General features: G+C 43.8%; 1 protein-coding gene across 3 annotated transcripts in view; it reads right to left on the reverse strand.

Annotated features, from left to right (window-relative positions):
* Positions 1-25,319, reverse strand: part of dclk2a (doublecortin-like kinase 2a) — a 203,365-nt gene that overhangs the window by 154,856 nt on the left and 23,190 nt on the right. For all 3 annotated transcript variants that reach the window (XM_051928152.1, XM_051928153.1, XM_051928151.1), the window contains exon 2: positions 9,170-9,504. In XM_051928152.1, the coding sequence (XP_051784112.1) occupies positions 9,170-9,504 (335 nt within the window). The remainder of the gene's footprint in view (positions 1-9,169; positions 9,505-25,319) is intronic.

Here is a 25,319-nt window from a genome sequence, read left to right on the forward strand (position 1 = left end):
ACCTCACCCTCTTTAACGTTTTTCCTGTTGAGGGTCACAGTGGCACCAGGGCTGCCCAGACTTCCCTGTGCCCAGCTACAGCGGCCAGCTGTTTCCTGAGAAATTCCCAGGCATTCTCAAGCCAGCCTAGCGATATATAATCCCTCAGCATGTCCTGCGTGTGCCACTTGGGTCTCCACCCACTGAGATGTGCCTAGAGCAGCTCTAGGGGGAGCCACCTGGGTGGGGGGGCATCCTTACAACAGGCCCAAACCAACTCAACTGGCTCCTCTCATTCAGAGGAGCAGCAACTCGACTCTGAGACTTTCTCACCCTACCATGGAGTGTCAGCCCAGGTTCCCCATGAAGAAGCCTCATTTCTGCTGCTTATTGTGTAGTAGATTTCATTTAAATGGGTATATTGGCCTTTTGTGCCCATCCATAAACACTTAATAACCCATAATGACAAAATAAAAATTCATTAAAAAGCTAAATTTTAAATTTCTCTTATTCATTCAGACCCCTGTTTCAGTACTTCGCAGAAGCTCCTTTGGCAGCAATTCCCAGCTTCCTAGACTCTACAAGCGTTGTACACCAAGATTTGGACAGTTTATCCCGATGACTCCGCAGAAGTCATCCATGAGGCATCCTAATCAGATACCTGAACCACCTCAACTTCATCCTATCAATACGGAGAAACAGCAGCTCTACTTTGAGATCCTCTAGAGGGTCCCGTGCTCCTCACCATACCTCCATAGCTGAGACCAGACACCCAGCAAGAAGAGGATGGATGGGTATCTCGGCCAGGATGGAGGAGGATTTCTTGCCCAGCCGGGAAGCCATAACGGAAGGATGGCCAGATGGTGGACAGTACCCGGTGTGACAGGCCATTAACAGCACCAGCAGGATGGAAGGACCGGGTGGGAGAGCATCTCTGAGGCACTACCAGGGTACAAGGCAGCCCTCCTGGGTGGCTGTGACACCATGGATATTCCCGTAGGGCATGCTGGGAGTTGGAGTCTTGTACAGCCCTGTTGGGTTCCGTGGGGGCCGCCAGGGGGAGCTGCAGAGCCCTAGAGTGGATTCCACCACACCTGGGAGTGATTCCAGGTAACACTGAGGAGCCACCTGGAGGACTCCCAGGAACTGAATAAAAGGAGTCGCCTCACTCCACTGGAGGAGCCAGAGTCGGGAGATGGAGGACAAAGCTTGCTGAGAGGGGAGTGGAGGCAGCAGAGAAGGAAGAAGAAGAAGAGGAAGAAGAAAGGAAAGACCGACTGTGCTGTGCTTTGTTGTTCTGTGCTATGGAAGTAAAGAAAAAGTGCTCCACCACTGAAATAAAGTGTGTTGTGTGCTGGAACTCGCGTCTCTGCCTGTCTGTGTCGGGTTAGGGTGGCTGTATGGGTTTTTAACCAAGTATTAGAAATGAACATTTGATTTCCAGTTATTTTATTTGTCCAATTACTTTTGAGCCCCTGAAATGAAGGGATTGTGTTCAAAAAAATGCTTTAGTTGCCTCACATTTTTATGCAATCGTTTTGTTCACCCCATTGAATTAAAGCTGAAAGTCTGCACTTCAACTGCATCGGAGTTGTTTCATTTAAAATTCATTGTGGTAATGTACAGAACCAATATCTAGATAGATAGATAGATAGATAGATAGATAGATAGATAGATAGATAGATAGATAGATAGATAGATAGATAGATAGATAGATAGATAGATAGATAGATAGATAGATAGATAGATAGATAGATAGATAGATAGATAGATAGATAGATAGATAATGTGAAAGGCACTATATGATAGATAGACAGGCACTATATACAGACTAAAATTGAAGTGATGTTACCAGCCCAACACACCACACTGTCCCTCAGTGTCCTTTGTTTGTCCTTTTGTGCACAAGCCCAGGGTCCACGGTCTCCTCACTCCTTTGTGGGGTTTCTTTCTTTATTTTAGGACTTTTCCAGTTATTTTGCCAGCTCTTCTTGTTTTGGCCGAAGCCAGCAGTTAGCAATGAAGACTAGCTAGATTTGGTGTAAGTCTCCTTGGGTAGGCTGATGAGGATATCCGGCCTGCTTTTATGGTCCTTTCAGGAGGTCTCAGACCCATTTTGCCATATTCATGACTTTTAATTGCAACAACTGGGACATGTCTTCTCGATTGGGCAGCCTTCCTTAATTTATGAGCTTGAAATTAGGCCCCCTTCGACCCCATCTATGAGCCTGCCATGCTTAACTGGATGGAGCTTTGGAGATTTTCCCTGTGCGTAGCTCCTGACCACTACAGATCATCCCTGAACACAAGCAGCACAGGCTGTTGGGGTCAGTCTAAATCCCCCACTCTCACTTATCACTGATAATGAGGTGGGCTGCCCTCTCCAGTCTCAAACATATCCAGAATCGCACAGGATAGAAGCTCAAGAATGGTCACCTTAATCTCACACATACCCAACACTGTTCCTAGTACTTTGAAGACCCCTTTATTTTGGCTCAATGGGCATGGTTTGTGGCATATGTCTGCCTAATCTCTTTTAACGAGCCCCTTTCCACAGCATTGCTCCAACCATGATACTTGTTTTCAGCTTTAAAGATGATATTTTCAGGTCAATCGGCCTAACCGACTAATTTTGTCGATATATTTTAGGCGAGCCACACAGACGTAAGGCCAACATTGGATCCCTCCCTCGAGAGTTACCAAGGCGGAGATCCCACTTTTTTATTTTCCTCTCTGGAACCCAACTGCTTTATTGTCCAATGGGCCACTCAATGGGCAGCATATTACCTCCAATAGAGGCGTCTGCGTTCAGCCAGCTGACAGCTGCACACTAAATCCTGGGTCTTAGAAGACTAATTATCCCATAATAGCCAGAGCCAGCGGGAGACTGCCAATTCCCGAGACTATGCCACTTAAGACGGGGGATGTGATTGTGGGGTAGCAGATGGCAGGCCGTTACAAGCGCTCGCCCTTTAGTGCGACTGTCACCTCTCGGTCTCTTTCTTTCTGGAGTCGAGAACTCCGGCTCAACATTTAAGGCCGGCTTCCATTTTTAGATCATTTACAAGCTTAACGCTCAGAGGGCTTTGCAGCTGCCACAGGACCCAACGTGCTTTTATTATGTGACTCTTTACATTTTTTTAAGCAGCTTTAAAGGCCAACTTCCCTCTGCCCCATCTCTGTGAGTTGTGCTCTTTTTGTAACAGCTTTAAATAGATGGATAGAAAGGCAATATATATAATAAAGATAGGTAAATAGATAGTGATAAAAGGGACGATATAAAGAATAAGATTGTTAGATAGATAGATAGATAGATAGATAGATAGATAGATAGATAGATAGATAGATAGATAGATAGATAGATAGATAGATAGATAGATAGATAGATAGATAGATAGATAGATAGATAGATAGATAGATAGATAGATAGATAGATAGATAGATAGATAGATAGATAGATAGAAAAGGGACTATATCAGTAACGTAGCGTGGGTGTCAGCCACCCGGGGCGGAGGAAAATTCCGCCGCCCCCTTATTTAGGTATGGTTCAAATTTTTACAAGATATTATTATTATTTATTGTGAAATTTTGCCACCCCCTAAAAGTGACGCCCCTGCCGTCCCCACTACACTACGCCACTGGACTATATACAGAATAAGAAAGATAGATAAATAGATAGTTATAAAAGGGACTATATACAGAATAAGAAAGATAGATAGATAGCTGTGAAAGGCACTATATACAGAACAGGATAGATAGATGTGAAAAGCAATATATACAGAATAGGAGCCCTGGTCTGCATCAGGACCAGAGCTTAGAAGCTCAACCCTGTCGGGGGCCGTGTCCACCGCCAGGGGGGCGCCTGGAAGATTGTGGAGCCCTGGATTGCAGCACTTCCGCCACACTCAGAAGTGCCGCCAGAAGATCGTGAGGTGCTGCATGTTACAGTGAAGATAATTAAACGTGTGTGTTTTTTGGACAATTGTTGTCTGTCTGCCTGTCTGTGTACGGTGGCTGAAACTCCACAATAGATAGATAGATAGATAGATAGATAGATAGATAGATAGATAGATAGATAGATAGATAGATAGATAGATAGATAGATAGATAGATAGATAGATAGATAGATAGATAGATAGATAGATAGATAGATAGATAGATAGATAGATAGATAGATAGATAGATAGATAGATAGATAGATAGATATGAAAGGGAATCAATAAGAGCGCGCACAAAAAGGCGAGCCTCAAAAGGGCGACCTCAATTGGGTGCAGCGAATAAAGGCGCGTAAATAAAGATCTGCACCTTTGTTGCTCTTCACATATTCCAGAGCCATTTGAACTAAATTATCTACGAACGCCTTTATTCACCGCGCTTAATTGAAGTCACCCTTTTGAAGCTCGCCTTTTTGTGTGCGCCCTTATTGAATAGAGCCATACAAGACAGTATTACTGTCACAGAAAATTAAAGACGCACAATACACGGCGGCAGACCACGAAGAACGGTCAGCTCAGCAAGTAAACATCAACAAAAGAAAGGCTGAAAGAAAGAAAAATACGACCAACAAAAAGAATGAGGTCAAAGTCCCTTGCCATTTAATATAGACTGTTCCTACTAATGTTTATGCACTACTGTTCTAGCGCCCGTTATTGTAACGGGCTAAATGACTAGTATATAATATATAGATAGATGTGAAAGGCAGTATATACAGAATAGGATAATCTGTCTGAAAGTCCTCAGTGTTGTTGCGTCACAGAGAGGATGTGCAGCGCTGTTAATAATGGCACTCAGTTTTGTTTTCTCTCCTTTTGCTATGCCCCCAGAGGGTCCAGAATGTGTCACATAACTAGGTCTGCTCTTTTCATCAGCTTGTTCATTCAGTGGTCCTCTCTTGAAGTGAAGTTACCAGCCCACCCCACCCCACTGGCCCTCACAGAGTTGAAAAAGATGTCAAGGATGTCACTTCTCAAGTTAAAGGACTGCAGTCTCCTAAGGAAGACAAGTCTGCTCTGCTCTTTCTTCTAATAGTTCTTCGGTGTTACGAGACCAGTCCAGCCTGTCCCTGATGTGGACCCCCAAGTACTTGAATTGGCTGGACCACCTCTACATCCACTCATTGAATAGTGACCGGACACAGAGGCTCTTTGGTGCTGAGAAAGTCAATAAGCAGTTCTTTGCTTTTGCTGAAGTGAAGTTGCAGACAACTCGTTCTGCACGAAGAAACAAACTCCTCCACTTGAATCCTCTCCTTTGTCTCGTCCCCCTTATCGACACACCCCATAAGTGCAGGATCATCCACCCCCCCGTGATCCTGAACTGGATTAATCATGTTTGAAAAGGATATGTCCTAACTGAAGGGTCTATGCTACCTCCTGACCACTTGCAATGGCCCCAAACCAAAAGTGATCTACAAGCTGAATGATTCTCGGCTGACCTACCATTTACACTTCGATGCTCTGAGTGAGGATGGCTCCATTGTGGCTGCCATTACAGAAGGTCACATGGAGGAATTGCAATTGCAGTATCAGCAAAGCTGGTAAATCCCACCTCAGAAACCTTCTGTACGAATGTAATGACACTACGCAGAAGGCAGCCAAGCACAAAAGCGACTCAAATGGGAACATTAAAAATAAATTCATACAAAACAGGGGAGGGGGGGAGGCTGCAGTTTCTTACAAAGTGTCACTCTGGGATTTGAGCTACTCGTTCCAGTAACTGTGAAAAACGCTTTGGGCTCTGAAACATGGCGATATTTAAAAAAAAAAAAAAAAATGCATAACGCATTAGCAACGGCAGCCGTCCCTCAGGGGGCTTTTCATTTCAGTTGAGTTGCTGCCTGCCTGAGGAACAACGTGACCCGACACAGACCCAAAGCTGCCATGGGCACAGTTTTTAGATGCCACACTTCTTGGTCATCCACAGGTGTGCCCTACTTGTTGTCAGCTATGCTGGGTCAAGGGGCACCACGCCAGGCAAATGACTGATTATCACAGTGCAGACTCACAACTTTTTAATACTCTTAACACTCTGTTTCTCAACCTTTTTGGTGTTGTGACCCACTTTTCCCCCCATGTACTGTAAGGGCCTGGTTATACTTGACGCTCAGAACGCTTTGTAAGGGACGGCCGGCAGCCCAACCCGGGTGGGACACCCAAGAGACACAAGGATGGGGGAAGGCGGCTTCTTTAGTGCACTGCCTCCCCCAGAATGCTAGATGGCAGCTCCTCTGGGTTACAGCGGCACCCCGGATTCCCACAGGGCATCATGGGAGTTCTTTACCTCTTCCCTGCTGGGTACTGTGGGTGCCACCAGGGGCCGTATAGCATGGGGTTTTTGCCTTGAACCTGGAAGTGCTTACAGACCACGTGGACAGAAGAGCGGAAACACTTCCGGGTTGGCCAATATAAGAGGACTTGCCAGCCTAACAGGGATGAGCCACAGTGGGGTAGATGGTGGACGAAGCTTGCTGGGAGGAGCGGAGGAGGCAATGACAAAGAGAGAGAGAGAAGAATAATTGGGTGCTGTTGTGCTTGGACATATTCGTGGCCGTGGTGGGAAATGCTTTGGGAAGAGTTTCTCACAATCTTCTTCTTCTTTCGGCTGCTCCCATTAGGGGTTGCCACCACAGATTATTTTGTTCCATATCTTCCTGTCCTCGTCATCTTGCTCTGTCACACCCATCACCTGCATGTCCTCTCTCACCACATTCATAAACCTTCGCTTAGGCCTTCCTCTTCTCCTCTTACCTGGCAGCTCTATCCTTAACATCCTTCTCCCAATATACCCAGCATCTCTCCTCTGCACATGTCTAAACCAAAAATGGGAAGAGTTTCCCACAATAAAAAATGTTTTGTGCGCGTCTATCTGTGTTGGGTTTGGGAAGCTGGAGCGCCCTCTAGTGTCCACAGCTTACACTCCTGCATCACGGCTGCCACAGTGTTCTTTTTGACATGTCCTCTGAGCATGTCATCCGAAATTACCATGATGCATGGGCAAGTTGCAGTACCAGGTAAAATTTGGGTGGCACGCGTGTGTTCAAGTTTTGGTACGTGACGTCAGCGTCGTCGTTTACTGTTAACATTACGGAGGGAGATCGGCATCAAAAACAGCTCATAATAATTTACAGCTGATTTGCATTTCACATGTGTGAATTACACTTACGTCTTAAAATTACAAGTACAATTCTCAAGTGTGAGCAAACTGGCATACTCCTTGGGGGTGGGGTGGGTTGCAGGGCTCAGAGCGGCGTGGACATACACATTCTCTTCGATTGCATAATTAGATGTTGGCGACTTGGAGTTTCTTGCCTCATCCCATCCTGTTTATATATTCTGCAGAACATTATTTTTTTTTTGTTATGTGCACCTGTAAATACAATTTCACTTTATTTTTGCAAAACCCAACCCTTTTGTGTCCATGTCTCCCTGTCTTACACCTAGAGTGTAGTCTGGTGTTCCCCATTTCCCACGACACAGGGTGTCACACACACACAAATGTCCTCAGTACCCAGCAGAAACAAATTCATTGGCCTTGCTGTTCCAGTACTTTCGTATTTTTGAACCAAGATGAATGCAAAGCGATGATCTAACGCAACGTTTCTTAACCTTCTTGATGTCACAACCTACTTTTTTTACTTTCTCGTATACAAAGTATAGGGAAAGTATTGTAATCGTCCAAAAATTTGATGTCGAGATTTTGATGAATCTCGACGTTTTAGACCTCCCTGAGTTTGACTTACTTTCTCATAGGGAAAGTATTGTAATCGTCCAAAAATTCAATTTTGAGATTTTGATGAATCTCGACGTTTTAGACCTGCCTGACTTTCTTGTATACAAAGTATAGGGAAAGTATTGTAATCGTCCAAAAATACGATTTCGAGATTTTGATGAATCTCGACGTTTTAGACCTCTGTGCGTCTGATTTACTTTCTCGTGGGAAAAGTATTGTAATTGTCCAAAAATTTGATTTTGAGATTTTGATGAATCTCGACGTTTTAGACCTCCGTGAGTCCGATTTACTTTCTCGTAGGGAAAGTATTGTAATCGTCCAAAAATTCGATTTTGATGAATCTTGATGTCTTAGACCTCCCTGAATCCGATTTACTTTCTCGTAGAGAGAGTATTAGAATCGTATACAATTTTGATTTCGAGATTTTGATGAATCTTGATGTCTTAGACCTCCCTGAGTCCAATTTACTTTCTCATAGGGAAAGTATTATAATCGTCCAAAAATACAATTTAGAGATTTTGATGAATCTCAATGTTTTAGACTATCCTGAGTCCGATTTACTTTCTTGTAGGGAAAGTATTGTAATCGTTCAAAAATTCCATGTCGAGATTTTGATGAATCTCAACGTTTTAGACCTCCCTGAGTCCAATTTACTTTCACGTAGGGGAAGTATTGTAATTGTCCAAAAATACGATTTTGAGATTTTGATGAATCTCGACGTTTTAGACCTGCCTGACCTTCTTGTATACGAAGTACAGGGAAAGTATTGGAAACCTCCAAAAATTCCATTTCGAGATCTTGATGAATTTCGACATTTTAGACATCCCTGAGTCCGAAAATACCATTTTTGGAATTATATCTCTGTGTCTGTCTATGTGTGTGTGAGTGTGTGTATGTAAACACGATAACTTGAGTACGCTTTCACTTAGGTCAACCAAATTATGTATACAAGTATTAGGTACAAAACGTAGATTTGTGTCAACTCTTGGGCTATTTCCATTAACCCGAACTGGTACTTTTCCTTTTACTCATGTAGCTGCAGAGTCCAATTTACTCAACTTTACTTTTATAATAATTGTTTGATATATTATTAATTTGATTTGATTGTTGTGATGGTTCTTTAATGTACATAATATAAAAATATAATCATTGTCTTGCGGCTTACTCCTCAAATATCCATCCCAATTCCACTCCCAATTTCCCATAATGTTGTCTTTGCAACCCACCAAGTCAAATTAAGCAAGATCGTCATCGTGAGGGGGCGGGGTCTCCCTTGGTGAATCAAGTCTAGTCATCAGAGTGTGGGCCCCCCTTAGTAAATTGAGATTGATCGTCAGAGTTTGTTCTCTTTGGTGGATCAAGCGCGATCGTCTACAGAGAGGAAAGGTTTATCAAGCGCGATCACCTAAACACTTCGCGACCCACTTCACTACGGCACGTCACTGAGGTAACAAACGCTTACCTGCTTTCCATCCAGCGTGTACAGCCTCTTGACGACTCCCGAGTCGAGCTTGATGGCCTCCGTTATGTCCGTCAGAACCTGGTCGAAGGAGTGGGCGGTCTTCTTGTTCAGGAGGATCCGTACGGCCTTCCGGGGTTTCACCCCACTTCGGATCACGGTCACCAGTTTGGGTTTGATGAAGTCTTTGCTCTCTCGCGATTCACTCTTTAGGGTGCCATGCGAGGAGTGCGAGCGGCCGGCCATGGACTTGATATTCACCGACCAGTTGGGGTTCACGTTCTTCGTGTAGTCGACCCTGCGGTACGGCTCGTTGGAAGCACAAACGTAGCTTTCACCTGCAAGTCAACAGAGAAGCAAACATTGATCTTAAGAGAAGAGGAGGTCTGGACATCCATTAAAGTAGTGCATGGAAAGAGTGAGAGGAAAAACGACGTGTGGCGACCACCAGCCATAAAAACGCAATATCGCAGCTGAACTTAACCGCGATACACAACTAGTCTTCCATTCATCTGTGCGTAATCCAATCCTGATTAGAGGTATGGGGGGACTTCAGCCCATAGCCACAGGTGCAAGGTAGGGAACTAACCTGGGAGTGGATGCCAGGAGGGCACACCCTACGACACACTGACACTTACTCACATGGGCCAGTTTGGAGTCAACCATTGGCCTACTATGCATTGCTGCAGAACGTAAGAAACAAATACAAACTCTGAATAACCAAATTTAATTAAACAATCGGGTCTTCGGGATGTGGCGAGGGATCACAGTTGCCAAGCCACTGCAGAGGATTCCTAATGCATTGGCACCTCTGGCATTGAACCAGCTGAGGCAGGCACAGGTCGCTCCTCTTTTCAGATTGCTAGATTGGCTCCCTGTACAAAGCAGTCAGTGGGCCAGCACTCCATACATATGGAGACACTTCACAGCCCCTACGTTCCTTTCCCGACCACTCAGATCAGCTGATGAATAGCGTCTGGTGGTATCAAATCACAATCCAGACTTTTTTCCATGTGTAGGTCCTGGCTGATGGAGTGAGCGGACCACCTCGAAGACCCTCTTGTTTGTAACTGATATTCAGTTTGGTTATCTCAGAATTGTGACTCGCTTGTATTTTGTTCTGAGCTCTTCACTTGTGATCATCAATTTTGTCCCCTGGTCCTGTCACACTTGTTCCCAAACAACTGATGTTTACTCAATTATACTGACCTCTTTTGTAAGTCGCTTTGGATTAAAGGCTCTGCCAAGCAAAATAAATGTAAATGTCACTGTAATTTGGAGCCCTACAGGTCATACTTTTTGAGCTGGCTGGACTGGGAGAGCCTCTTCTGGGCTGACAAGTGAATCCTCCGACCTCCTCCTTGGCATATTTTTTTTGGAGGACCCTCCCCCCCTCCCCCCAAATAATTCTGTTTGAGACTCCACATCATAACACCAACCCTGTTACTATGGGGTCAGGTCAGCGAGCCTGCACTGGTACAATGCGTTGTTGCACCCACCACATGACAAAACAGCTCGGGATCCTGGTTGGCAAAGGTTGACACACGGTGCAGTCCCACCCTCCAAAAATGACCCTCTATCTGCCGCAGCCGGGTGTTACGTGGGTGTCCCCTTGGCCTGGTCCTCAACAATGAGCCGGATCACCCTCGGGTAATCACCCCATATGGCTGTAGTGCCGTAACTGACGCTCCCTCACAATGCAGGTCATGTGCCTCATTCGGAACTCCATGAGCAACACAAAGTCAAACCAACGGTACCCAAGGATTCTCTGAAGAGACACAGGAGTCCAGTCTTCATCTCAGGTCACTGGATAGCATCCACGTCTCACAACCATATAGCCAGACAGGAAGTAGGAAGGAAGCACGAAGGTCCGAGTCTTCAGAGTCCTGGTGCTTCCTGACTCAGGGGGTTAGAATAAACTTACCATCTATCTTGGGTGTCATCAAAGGCTACTTAAGGGAGTTAGCATCAGGAAGAACATCCAGCTATAAATATGCATAATTTAAGGGTGAGAAACTAGCCAACCCCTGAAAAAGACCATTAAAGTGGCATATGGATTGAGAAAGAGAGAAGCGTCTCTGCATCTGTGTGCCATGTTGCCATCATATGCCATTTCATAAGGGATTCAGAGAAGCAGTGACAATATTTGTGATGTGCCATCTGTTGGAAAGACAAATGTAAAGCACTTTATTACAACAGACGTTTGTGATGCGCCATCTGCTAGAATGACAAATGCAATACATAAGTCTCTGTTATATGTCATTGGGTATGGGATTTGTAAACGCAGATTAATACTTTAGTGGCCCGTTTTTAAATAGATAAATAAATGGCCGTCTCGCTCTCCGTGGGTGTGTGTACTCACGCAGCTATGGAAGGTTGTTGAAGTGACAGGCGAGACACACCTGCACGATTGAGGTGCTGCACCCACGGAGGCATATAAGGAGCTGGCACAAGAAAAAGAGAGGAAAAAAAAACAAGAGAAAGAAAAGAAAGAGCAGAGTCATGAGAGCAGCATCAGGAGGAAGAGGCAGGATGAGACAGCCAGCCAGTGCAGGGAAGGGCAGCATGGGTGTGAGTCTCACAAAGGAGCAGCGCTCCGGGGGTTAATTGTCCCCACTGAATATTGGTGAGGAGAGGGCGTGATTGAGAGGAAGTCCTACCCCAGGGATCCGTGGCACACCAGGGGAGGGAGGACGACGACAGGAGGACAACCGACCCTGAGAGGTCTGACCTACGCCACTCGAGGCAGCTAAGACGGAGGTCAGAAGGTGAGGACTGCGGCTGCTAGTGTCTCCTCCAGCTGAGTGAGCAATGGGAGGGCCGGGGAGACGAAGAGGGAGTCGCGCTGGGCTCGTCTGACAGAGCCTGAAGGACTCGATGACTGTTGGATTTGTATTCTCATTTTAAGTCTTGCGTTTAATCTCACGGATTGTCAGCTGTTTTTTCAGGATTACTTATTTAATGAAGAGAGCGCTGCACTTTTTGGACATTGTTTGTTTGTTTGCTGGTTGTAATAAAAGCACTGTGCTCACTTTTGCACCCATCACTCGCTTTGAGTGTGGGTCCTCATTTGCTGGCTCATCCCTCCAGTCCGTTATTGGTGGTAGCAGATTCAAGAGGCTACCAGAATGCAACTGGTAGCTTGAAAACCAACCCACACCATCACATTTGACACAGTGCTAATGGTTGTGATGAGCCAATTGTTGGAATGAAAAATGCAGTGCATTTTAATGCTACATGCATTACAACACACATTCCAATAGAATGTGCACTGCAAATGTTAACCCCAAATACGTCCTACAGATAGCAAATGCTGGACGGACAGAAGTCAACTTATCCACCTTAATAAAAGGACAAGTGTCTGTGTGTGCATCTGTGTGCCTAGCCGGGCGCTATGTCTCTGTTATATTCAATTTTATATGGGATTCATAAAAGCAGTGCTAATGTTTGTGATGCACCATCTGTTGGAATGAAAAATGCAGTGCATTTTAATGCTACATGCATTACAAAATACATTCCAACAGATGGTGCACTGCAAATGTGAATGCTGAATACATAAAACCGAGTAACAGCCAAATGGACTGAAATCAGTTAATCCACCTTAATAAAATAAGTGTGTTGTGTGTCTATGCATCCATCCTGTTGCTGTCTGTTATATGCCATTTCATATGGGATTCATAAGAGCAGTGTTAATGTGTGTAATGCACCATCTGTTGGAATGAAAAATACAATGTATTTTATTACTACATGCATTACAAAATACATGCCAGTAGATGGACATATTCTAATGTTTGCAGTGCACCAACAGACGGTCGGTCAGGTCACAATCTATGGCATCTTTTTCTGATTGTCGTCACTTTGACACCAACGGTTGTTAAGATTTACCTGCAGATCCCATAATGAAATTTTAGGGTTCTTGGAGATTTCTTTTGGTATCAAATGGTCACCTCTTGGTCTGAACTGGCTGGGCAGGGCAGCCCTAAACAAATGAGCAGTCATTTGAAATCTATGCCATGATGATTGTTCTGATAGTGGAATGAATGATTTCAAGGAATTTGGTGATCTTCTGAAATACAGTGCCAGACTCTGAGACCTCCACAACCTTTTGCTCTTGGTGTGGTAACACCACATACGCCAGTAGCCAGGAGAGCACCGGACCTTCAAAAATCAGACAATTAGGTCCACCTGCTTACCCCACAAGGAGGTTCTAATCATTGGCACCTCATCTGGAACACCCGTTTCTGACTTGATGGAATCGAAGTGGTGGAAAACATATGAATGGACCTTCTTTTTCCATGTGACAAATCTGAATGATTTCATCATGCCAATTTTATGCGTCACTTATTCAAGTTGATCACATTTATCTGTAGGCCTTGTTTGCAAGAACATCTGATCTTTGTTCAAATATGCTGAAAATGTCAATGACCTCCATGGGGTGCACTTACTTTTGCACAAAACTGTACTTCTTCTCAAAAGATGGAACAGTCATAGTCACCTTCATTAGTAGCCTGAGGAAACTCTGCATTTCCGTGGTTCTTGTGGTTCTTTTCACCACCAGATAACAACAGCAGAAGGACCAAATAAGAGATGACTATTATGGAAAAACGCGGGGTGACGAAGTCATGATGGATGACGCCAACCTGTGAGCAGATCTTAGATCACAAAAATGGGAGCCGCGTGTGGGGAGGGGAGAAGCAGCTGTCCTGCATTGCTGCTGGTGATACACGCCGGCACCTGTCACCGTATTCCCGATTCGCTGTGCCAACCCCTCTCTGACTCAGCCACACCCTGACGGCCAGGGAATGGCGGGCAGCTCTGGAATGCGTGCCATTCCCATTTAGCAACCCTCTGAGGCTGGGAGTGGCTGAAGGAAGAACTTGCAGGGCACCCATGAAGGGACACCGAGGGGAGGCTGGAGAAATTCAGAGATGGCTGGCGTTACCACTCAGAGTCCCCCCTCAATCTCCCCTCGCTAGCATAGTGAAGTAAACCAAAGCTGGGAAAGCACACTTGACAAGTGCCGCAGAATCACAGAATCCCACTGCTGATTCCCTACAGGACTCCAAAAGTGACTGAAAACACAGAGACAAACAACGTCACCGAAAATTAAGACTGGCTGGCCCTGCCTGCAGCTCTTAATGGAGGCACAGTAAGGCGCTATATACATATAGATAGATAGATAGATAGATAGATAGATAGATAGATAGATAGATAGATAGATAGATAGATAGATAGATAGATAGATAGATGTTATAAACTAACATGCATGGAAGTCAGTTGGGGATGGTGGGCACTATGCAAGGCACTATATTCTGTAAAAACTCACTGCCTGGTCAAAAGCGTACTGTTTCATTTCTGTTAACTGCATTTCTACTAACAGTAGAAGTTTTATTCCGTTTTTATATCATTTATTGTACATTTTTTTGTTTTATTTTATTCAGATTTATTCCACCATATACTGTGTCATGCACAAGCACATGGGGAGCAGCTTAAGGACCCGACACGCGGCGCGACAACCCGTGCCAGGGGACAAAGGCGGGGTACTAACCTCCTTCTCTCTCCTCCCATAGAAAAGACGAAGCACCACCGCCGCCGCCATAAATATAAATATAAATATCTAGGAGTGCAGCTGGATGATAAATTAGACTGGACTGCCAATACTGATGCTCTGTGTAAGAGAGGACAGAGCCGACTATACTTCCTTAGAAGGCTGGCGTCCTTCAACATCTGCAATAAGATGCTGCAGATGTTCTATCAGACAGTTGTGGCGAGCGCCCTCTTCTACGCGGTGGTGTGTTGGGGAGGCAGCATTAAGAGGAAAGACGCCTCACGCCTGGACAAACTGGTGAGGAAGGCAGGCTCTATTGTAGGCACAGAGCTGGACAGTCTGACATCCGTGGCAGAGCGACGGGCGCTGAGCAGACTCCTGTCAATCATGGAGAATCCACTGCATCCACTGAACAGGATCATCTCCAGACAGAAGAGCAGCTTCAGCGACAGACTGCTGTCACCGTCCTGCTCCACTGACAGACTGAGGAGATCGTTCCTCCCCCACACTATGCGACTCTTCAATTCCACCCAGGGGTGTAAATGTTAACATTATACAAAGTTATTGTCTGTTTTTCACTTGCATTATTATCATTCTTTAATTTAATATTATTTATTGTATCATTATGCTGCTGCTGGAGAATGTGAATTTCCCATTGGGATTAATAAAGTATCTATCTATCTATCTAATTCCTCCTGGACAAACAAGAAAACAACACTTCCGGATTCCCTTCTCTCCTCTGGTCCCCCACTGATGACGTCCACTACCCATCCACACACCACGCCTTCCCAGCATTCCACATTCCTAATTTTTTTCGTTCTCCTCTTTATAATGTCCGTCCACCCATCCTTGTAAATCTGATGTTTTCGTTGGAAAAGTTTGACCTTGAATTTTCTTTACAGCAGGGGTGTCGAACTCCGGTCCTGGAGGGCCACAGTGGCTGCAGGTTTTCATTCTAACCATCTTCTTAATTAGTAACTAATTTTTGCTGCTAATTATTTTTTAATTAACTTGACTCAGGCACTTTAGTTGTTTCTTTTTCCTTAATTAGCGGCCAAACAATAATGAGACACAAAGCAAGCAGCCACATCACACAAAATCTGAAAATAAAGAAAGGTGATGGTCTCAGTAAGGTTGATCTCTCAACTCACCAAAACACTTTGACGATGTTCTTATAAAAAACAGAAAATCAACAGTTTTGGAAATGTCTGCTGTTGCAGAACGAGAGCAGCAACAAGCCGTGGAATTAAATAACGGGTTTAATTAACAGCAAGCATCGGCTTCTCATTAAGAAACTGGTTGGAGTTTGAAGCCCCAGTTTAAGCTGGTCATCTGTTTGGCTCGTTTCACATGTCATTTCTGTTTTGGCTGTCATTTAATGAGGAAACGAATCAATTCAGGGGACTGAATCCTTCTAACATGGCTGTTAAAATAAAGGGGAAAAAAATGAATTAGCAGTGAAAATTGGTCACTGATAAGGAAAAGGGTTAGAACAAAAACCTGCAGCCACTGCGACCCCCCAGGCCTGGAGTTTGACACCCGTGCTTTACAGTATACGGGGCTAAAAACCCCAAACCTTTATGCCGTGTCGTTTGTATTATTACAACTGTATACAATGACACTTGGAGATGGTAGCCGCCACGTAAGATGCTATATAAACAAAGACCTTGTCCACTGGGGCGGCACGGTGGCGCAGTGGTAGCGCTGCTGCCTCGCAGTTAGGAGACCTGGGTTCACTTCCCGGGTCCACCCTGCGTGGAGTTTGCATGTTCTCCCCGTGTCTGCGTGGGTTTCCTCCGGGCGCTCCGGTTTCCTCCCACAGTCCAAAGACATGCAGGTTAGGTGGATTGGCGATTCTAAATTGGCCCCAGTGTGTGCTTGGTGTGTGGGTGTGTTTGTGTGTGTCCTGCGGTGGGTTGGCACCCTGCCCGGGATTGGTTCCCTGCCTTGTGCCCTGTGTTGGCTGGGATTGGCTCCAGCAGACCCCCGTGACCCTGTGTTCGGATTCAGCGGGTTGGAAAATGGATGGATGGATGGATAACATAGCTGGTCTCACTACCTTGTCCACTAGCAGTCAGCAAGGTATTTTCCGTAGCCCCCCTTTAAAATTAAAGTGTTTTCATTTCAGCCTCCTATAAATTTCGGTCTATGAAAATCAGCTGGGGACGGCATCCACCATGCAAGGTGCTATATTACATAATCATAAATACACAATGAGCATGTCCGTCTGCCTGAAACCTCACTGTAATAATAGAGAAGTCATTCAGTTTCATTTAAACCATTGTAAATATTCACCCCTGAGGTCACCATCACCATGCAAGGTGCTATATACATAAACACCTTGCCTAAAAGGCTACACAGGTCCTTTCAAAATCCATTTTTTTAACTGAAGGTGTATTCATTTCAGTTTGTTACATACTATCATGCATGAAAATCGGTTGGGAAATGGTGTCTGCCGTGCAAGGCGCTATATTACATAAACATAAATACACAATCAGCACGTTTGTCAGCCTGTACACTTATTGTAACAGTGGAGAAGTCATTCAGTTTCACTTAAACAATTGTAAATATTCACTTGGAGGTTACCACCACCATTACCATCCTATTTTAGAGAGGAATATAAGTAACAAGCTGGTTAAGTTTGCAGATGATACCAAGAAAGGTGAATCAGCAGATCATTTGGAATCCATTATATCATTACAGAGGGACTTGGACAGCAGACAGGCTTGGGCAGATTTCTGGAAGATGAAATTGAATGTCAGTAAATGTAAAGAATTACACATAGGAAGTAAAAATGTGAGGTTTGAATACACAATGGGAGGTCTGAAAATCAACAGTACACCTTATGAGAAGGATTTAGGAATCATAGAGGACTCAACTACCAGACAGTGTTCAGAAGCCATTAAGACGGCTAACAGAATGTCAGGTTATATAGCGCCTTGATGTGTGGAGTACAAGTCACAGGAGGTTCTGCTCAAACTTTATAACACACTGGTGAGGCCTCATCTGGAGTACGGTATGCAGTTTTGGTCTCCATAAAGACATAACAGCACTAGAGAAGGTCCAGAGAAGAGCAACTCTGCTGATTTCAGGGCTACAGGAGATGAGTTATGAGGGATGATTAAAAGAGCTGAGCCTTTACAGTTTAAGCAAAAGAAAATGTAATGGAAATAAATGTGAATTATTTAACATGGGGGCAGCAAGGTGGAGCAGTGGTAGCGCTGCTGCCTTGCAGTAAGGAGACTTGGGTTCGTTTCCCGGGTCCTCCCTGCAAGGAGTTTGAATGTTCTCCCCATGTCTGCGTGGGTTTCCTCCCACGGTCCAAAGACATGCTTGTTAGGTGCATTGGCGACCTTAAATTGTTCCTAGTGTGTGTGTGCCCTGCAGTGGGCTAGTGCCCTACCCGTGGATTTGTTCCTGCCTTGTGCCCTGTGCTGGCTGGGATTGGCTCCAGCAGACCCCCGTGACCATGTGTTAGGATATAGTGGATTGGAGAATAGCTGACTGACTATTTAACATGGGAAGTAAAAATGTGAGGTTTGAATACACAATGAGAGGTCTGAAAATCGAAAGTCCACTTTATGAGGAAGATTTAGGAGTCATAGTGGACTCTAAGCTATTGACTTCACGACAGTGTTCAGAAGCCATTAAGAAGGCTAACAGAATGTCAGGTTATATAGCGCCTTGATATGTGGAGTACAAGTCACAGGAGGTTCTGCTCAAGCTTTATAACACACTGGTGAGGCCTCATCTGGAGTCCTGGGTGCAGTTTTGGTCTCCAGGCTACAAAAAGGACATAGCAGCACAAGAGAAGGTCCAGAGAAGAGCAACTCGGCTGATTCAGGGCTACAGGAGATGAGTAATGAGGAAAGAATTAAAGAGATGAGCCTTTAGAGTTTAAGCAAAAGAAAATGTAATGTCTGGAAATATAAAGTAATACAAATAGGAAGTAAAAATGTCAAGTTTGAATACACAATGGGAGGTCTGAAAATCGAAAGTCCACCTTATGAGAAGGAGTTAGGAGTCCTAGTGGATTCTAAATTATTGACTTCCAGACAAGCTTTTAAGAAGGCTAACAGAATGTCAGGTTATATAGCGCCTTAATGTGTGGAGTACAAGTCACAGGAGGTTCTGCTCAAGCTTTATAACACACTGGTGAGGCCTCATTTGGAGTCCTGGGTGCAGTTTTGGTCTCCATAAAGACATAACAGCACTAGAGAAAGTCCAGAGAAGAGCAACTCGCCCGATTCAGGGCTACAGGGGATGAGTTATGAGGAAAAATTAAAAGAGCTGAGCCTTTACAGTTTAAGCAGATGAAAATGTAATGTCAGAAAATGTGAATTATTACACATAGGAGGTAAAAATGTGAGATTTGAATACACAATGGGACGTCTGAAAATCGAAAGTCCACCTTATAAGAAGGAGTTAGGAGTCGTAGTGAACTCAACTACCAGACAGTGTTCAGAAGCCATTAAGAAGGCTAACAGGTTATATAGCGCCTTGACGTGTGGAGTACAAGTCACAGGAGGTTCTGCTCAAGCTTTATAACACACTGGTGAGGCCTCATCTGGAGTCCTGGGTGACGTTTTGGTCTCCAAAAAGACATAACAGCACTAGAGAAGGTCCAGAGAAGAGCAACTCTGCTGACTTAGGGCTACAGGGGATGAGTTATGAGGAAAGATTAAAACAGCTGAGACTTTACAGTTTAAGGAAAAGAAGATTAAGAGGAGACCTGACTGAAGTGTTTAAAATTATGAAGAGAATTAGTCCTGTGGATCGAGACGGTGACTTTAAAATGAGTTCATCAAGAACACGGGGACACAGTTAGAAACTTGTGAAAGGTGAATTTCACACAAACATTAGTAAGTTTTACTTCACACAAAGAGCGATAGACACTTGGAATAAGCGACCAAGTAATGTGGTAGACAGGAGGACTTTAGGGACTTTCAAAACTCGACTTGATGTTATTTTGGAAGAAATAAGTGGACAGGACTGGCGAGCCTTGTTGGGCTGAATGTCCTGTTCTCGTGCAGATTGTTCTAATCCCCCCTAAGAGACGTGGCCACCTGCCAATCACTGCCCAATAAATCCGGAGGGGTCTCCCACAGTTCCTGGCGGCTCCTTTCGAATGCGTGAGCGAGTTTTTGGCGAGTTCTGCATTTTTGAGCTCCTTGTAACTTACTGGAATATTGTGACCTCACCTTGGGATTCCATACTGGGACTGTGCCGGCCTTGGATTTCCTTTCCTCGTCAGGCTACTCCATTTTGAGCTCCATGGAGGATTCAGTCCTTTACTTTACAAAGATTCATCAAGGCCCTTTTTGTTTGTTGTTGGGGGTTTGATGGTAAATCCCACCAAAGCAAACCCAGACACCACTGGGGGCCATTTTGGAAGTACTGGTGGGCTATACAGTATGTGCTAATGGGACCTGGCCACACTTACTGCTACTTACAATTGAACTGAAACCCGCCAGACCATACCTGTAAAGCACTTTGGGGGGGCTTGCTCATAATAAGAAAGGCACTGTATGACATCACAAGTTCATAAATTCAACTGTGACCCTGACACCGTACCCTGTTCACGTTTTTTTCTGAATGAGCCACCATTATGTAACTAACTGAGGTCCACACAGTAAGTTGCAGAGCGGGCTTTGAACCGAGACCCCTGTTATCTAATCAAGCGCCTTAATGCTGGCTCTACCCTTTGCCTCAAACACAGACCTCCGCTAAAGGCTACTGTTCAATTCATCGTGTTAAAAGCATCAGAAAGCCCTCGCCACTTTCAAAATGTCACAGAGCAGGCCCACTTGCTAAAAGCATTCAAGGACATTCTAAAGCTACTGACAAAGCCCCCCTAAGGGATGGCACATCCTGCCTTTAGCTCATGAAGGACACAGGCAGACACCAACATTAAAATCGATTCACACCTCCGATGGACGCCGACAGTACGACCTGAAATGGGCAAAAGTCAAAGGAGTTCACGCGGGAGGAAAGCCACCGCGTCCTGCAGAACATGAGACCACCTTCAAGTCCAGATGTGGCAAACTGCCCCCACAACTTCCACAGAAAGTCAGGGTGTCCGGCTAAGGGGAGGACACCACGGCGACTGCAGGGTAGGAAACGTTTTCTATTTTACTGCCTCTGTGTTTGGAACCTCTGCAAATCACAAATCAAAAGGGGCAACGGGGTAGGGCTTAGTTATTAGTCAATGCCACAGGGGGCTGCCAGCTTTATCGACACTTTGAAGTGCATTAAAAAAAACAATAAAACACGTGTGTGGAAAGCAAACCAAATCTGGGGAACCTATTTAGGAATTGTTTAGTTGGCTTATGACTCCAGTGGTGGGGGGGCCCCCACAGTGTAACACGTCATGAGTGTAGACCCCACAACACCAATTTCATGTTCGTCATGTGTATCTTAGAAAAGCTGATAAAAGTATATCACCAACATAAAGACACACATGCATAAAGCATGCAACATATAGACAAGACATACAACTAGAAAACACGTGGACCTCCGGTCCTCCCAAAACCAAGGGTCCAGCCCCAGCAGTTCTGAGATACCAGCAGGCACATAGTGGACCCTGGGGCTGTCATTCGGCCCCTTTCTGTCACGTAACTGGCGTCTGCAATTTGCTGCACGCTCAGCACATCAGCACAACAAACAAACTGCTTACCGACTTTCACCGCACCAGCAAGCCTCCGTGTCCTGTCACTGCTCAGGGAATACAAGCGCATGAAAGTACTTGGGGGTCCACATCAACGACAGGCTAGACTGGTCTCCTAACACAGAGGGGCTATGGATGAGAGGGCAGAAATGACTCTTTTCTTAGGAGACTGTGCTTCTTTGATGTGGGCAAGGACAGCCTTTACATGTTCTGTACCTGGCCAGTGAGCTGTGCTGGGCTGGCACCATCACTTCAGGAGAAGCCCACCGAATTAACAAAATAATTTAAAGGGGAGGAGCAGTTATGGGAGGCACTCTGGACCCCCTGGAGGTAGTAGAAGAGGAGAGAAAGAAAATAAAACTGAGCGCCATTATGAACAACGCTGGACATCTTCTCTGTGAAACACCAGCACTGAAGACTTTCAGCAGAAGTGGTTCAAGAAACACAACTGGGGGCTCCTTCATACCAACGGTACCACGTCTTCATAATACCTTGGTGTGACGGGCGCCCTCTTCTACGCGGTGGTGTGCTGGGGAAGCAGCATAAAGAAGAGGGACGCCTCACGCCTAGACAAACTGGTGAGGAAGGCAGGCTCTATTGTAGGCACGGAGCTTTCTCCTTGGGATTAATAAAGTTTCTATCAATCTATCTATCTATGTAGGAAGTTTCTTTTTGGTTTTCCTTCTTTTTAGTCATTCTGGTGTGTTTTAAGACCATATCCTCCTGGAGACAAATAAAGTTCTATCTACCCATTGATCAGGGCCGTTCTTAGATTTTTGGGGGCCCTAGGCATGGAGCGTAGGTAGGGGGGAGAATAAAAATGAATTGTGAAGTTGCAAAATGGACCTCAGACGAGAGATTTATGTGCCTGCCACTAGTGTTAAGGCTAGAACCTTCATCTTTGTGAGCGACAAAATTCAACAGAGCTCCTCTTTGTGAAGCAATAAAAGCCTGTTCAGCGGCTTTTTCTTACGTTTAGCCCAACCAGACTGATGAGCTCGCTTCATTTTCAAACAGGGAGGACAAAATCAAGTTGCGTTATCAGCTAATGATTACTCACTTGTACATACAAAAATACTGATGGTACAGTAGACGATAGACCAGTGTTCTTGATTATATTAGTGTCAGATAGAACTCGTGAACATGTATACACAGGCTAATGATAATGCGACTAGTCGACGGAAACGATAGCCTACATGTATAATGATAGCAGAGCAGACGGAGGGACGGAGCAAACCACCCACTGTCGAGTCGCTTTGTGGAATGGTTTTTATCTTCCAAGCTTCCGCTATTTATAGAGTGATCCATTTGTTGCGCAGACACTTGGAGGCGGGCGAGGTGGATGATCTGTGCCCTCCCACTGGGGCCCCACCCACCACTCCGTCACCTCGATTCTGCCTGTCGTCATCATTGTTTCCTCTTTGCTTGCACGTAACCATATTGATAATTCCACCACCAGAGAAAATTTGTACTTCTGAAATATATGGACCTGCAAGTTGTAGGCTATTTGGTTAAAAAAAAGCGCCCGGCGGGGCCCCCTTGGCAGTCGCCTAGTTTGCCTATGCCTAAGAACGGTCCTGCATTGATCAAATAGTGCCTCTCATCTATCTACCTATCTATCTATTATGCATTGCCTCTCTTTATTACATAGTGTCTTTCCTATCTATGCTTCTCTCTATTATATAGTGCCTTTCACATCTATCTAGCATATAGTGCCTTTCATATGTATCAATCTACCCATCTATCATATACTGCCTTTTCTATTTATGTATTTATCTATCTATAATATAGTGCATTTCTATCTATCTATCTATCTATCTATCAATCATATAGTGCCTTTAAGTTCTATCTATCAATCTATCTAATCTATCTGTCATATAGTGCCTTTTCTATATATGTATCTGTCTTTCTATCATATAATGCCTTTTCTATCAATCTATATAGTGCCTTTTAGTTTTATCTATCTATCTATCATATAGTACCTTTCACTTCTATATATCTATCTATCATCTAGTGCCTTTCGTATCTATCTATCATGTAGTGCCTTTCACTTCTATCTATCTATCTATCTATCTATCTATCTATCTATCTATCTATCTATCTATCTATCTATCTATCAATCATCTAGTGCCTTTCGTATCTATCTATCTATCTATCATGTAGTGCCTTTCACTTCTATCTATCTATCATGTAGTGCCTTTCGTATCAATCTATCTATCTATCTATCTATCTATCATCTAGTGCCTTTCACTTCTATCTATCTATCTATCTATCTATCATCTAGTGCCTTTCGTATCTATCTATCTATCTATCTATCTATCTATCTATCTATCTATCTATCATGTAGTGCCTTTCGTATCTATCTATCTATCATCTAGTGCCTTTCGTATCTATCTATCTATCTATCTATCATCTAGTGCCTTTCACATCTATCTATCTATCTATCATCTAGTGCCTTTCGCTTCTATCTATCTATCTATCTATCTATCATGTAGTGCCTTTCGTATCTATCTATCTATCTATCACCTAGTGCCTTTTGTATCTATCTATCTATCTATCTATCTATCATGTAGTGCCTTTCACTTCTATCTATCTATCATGTAGTGCCTTTCGTATCTATCTATCTATCTATCATCTAGTGCCTTTCGTATCTATCTATCTATCATCTAGTGCCTTTCGTATCTATCTATCTATCTATCTATCATGTAGTGCCTTTCGTATCTATCTATCTATCTATCACCTAGTGCCTTTTGTATCTATCTATCTATCTATCTATCTATCTATCATGTAGTGCCTTTCACTTCTATCTATCTATCATGTAGTGCCTTTCGTATCTATCTATCTATCTATCATCTAGTGCCTTTCGTATCTATCTATCTATCATCTAGTGCCTTTCGTATCTATCTATCTATCTATCTATCATCTAGTGCCTTTCGTATCTATCTATCTATCATCTAGTGCCTTTCGCTTCTATCTATCTATCTATCTATCATCTAGTGCCTTTCGTATCTATCTATCTATCTATCATCTAGTGCCTTTCGTATCTATCTATCTATCTATCTATCTATCTATCATCTAGTGCCTTTCGTATCTATCTATCTATCTATCTATCATGTAGTGCCTTTCACTTCTATCTATCTATCATGTAGTGCCTTTCGTATCTATCTATCTATCTATCATCTAGTGCCTTTCGTATCTATCTATCTATCATCTAGTGCCTTTCACTTCTATCTATCTATCTATCTATCTATCTATCATGTAGTGCCTTTCGTATCTATCTATCTATCTATCTATCATGTAGTGCCTTTCGTATCTATCTATCTATCTATCATATAGTGCCTTTCACTTCTATCTATCTATCTATCATATAGGGCCTTTCAGTTTTATCTATCTATCTATCTATCATACAGTGCCTTTTCTATCTATGTATCTATCTTTCTATCATATAATGCCTTTTCTATAAATCTATCGATTATATAGTGCCTTTCAGTTCTATCTATCTACCTACCTATCTATTTATCTATTATACAGTGCCTTTTCTATCTATCTATCATATAGTGCATTTCACTTCTATCTATCTATCTATCTATCTATCATATAGTGCCTTTCACTTCTATCTATCTATCTACCTATCTGTCTCTGTTATGTTGTGCCTCCATCCATCTTTCTATATATCTGTTACAGTTGGGGAAATCCCTATTATTCAAGTACAGTATCTATGGCCTTTAATGCTGTGAATTCTTTATATTTGTGGATTTCCTGAGTTAATACCAATGTCTGGTGAGAATTTGAAGTGCATGGCCTCATTGGATATACAGTATCTTTAGTGAAAAAAATATGTTGATGTATTCAATTCTTATTCCCCACTGTATATAGTGCCTTTTCTATTCCTCCATCTATCTGTTTAGACCTTTCATGTTGATCTGTTATATGGCACC

The sequence above is a fragment of the Erpetoichthys calabaricus genome, chromosome 5, assembly GCF_900747795.2.
Source record: "Erpetoichthys calabaricus chromosome 5, fErpCal1.3, whole genome shotgun sequence".
In the NCBI taxonomy this organism is placed as follows: domain Eukaryota; kingdom Metazoa; phylum Chordata; class Cladistia; order Polypteriformes; family Polypteridae; genus Erpetoichthys; species Erpetoichthys calabaricus.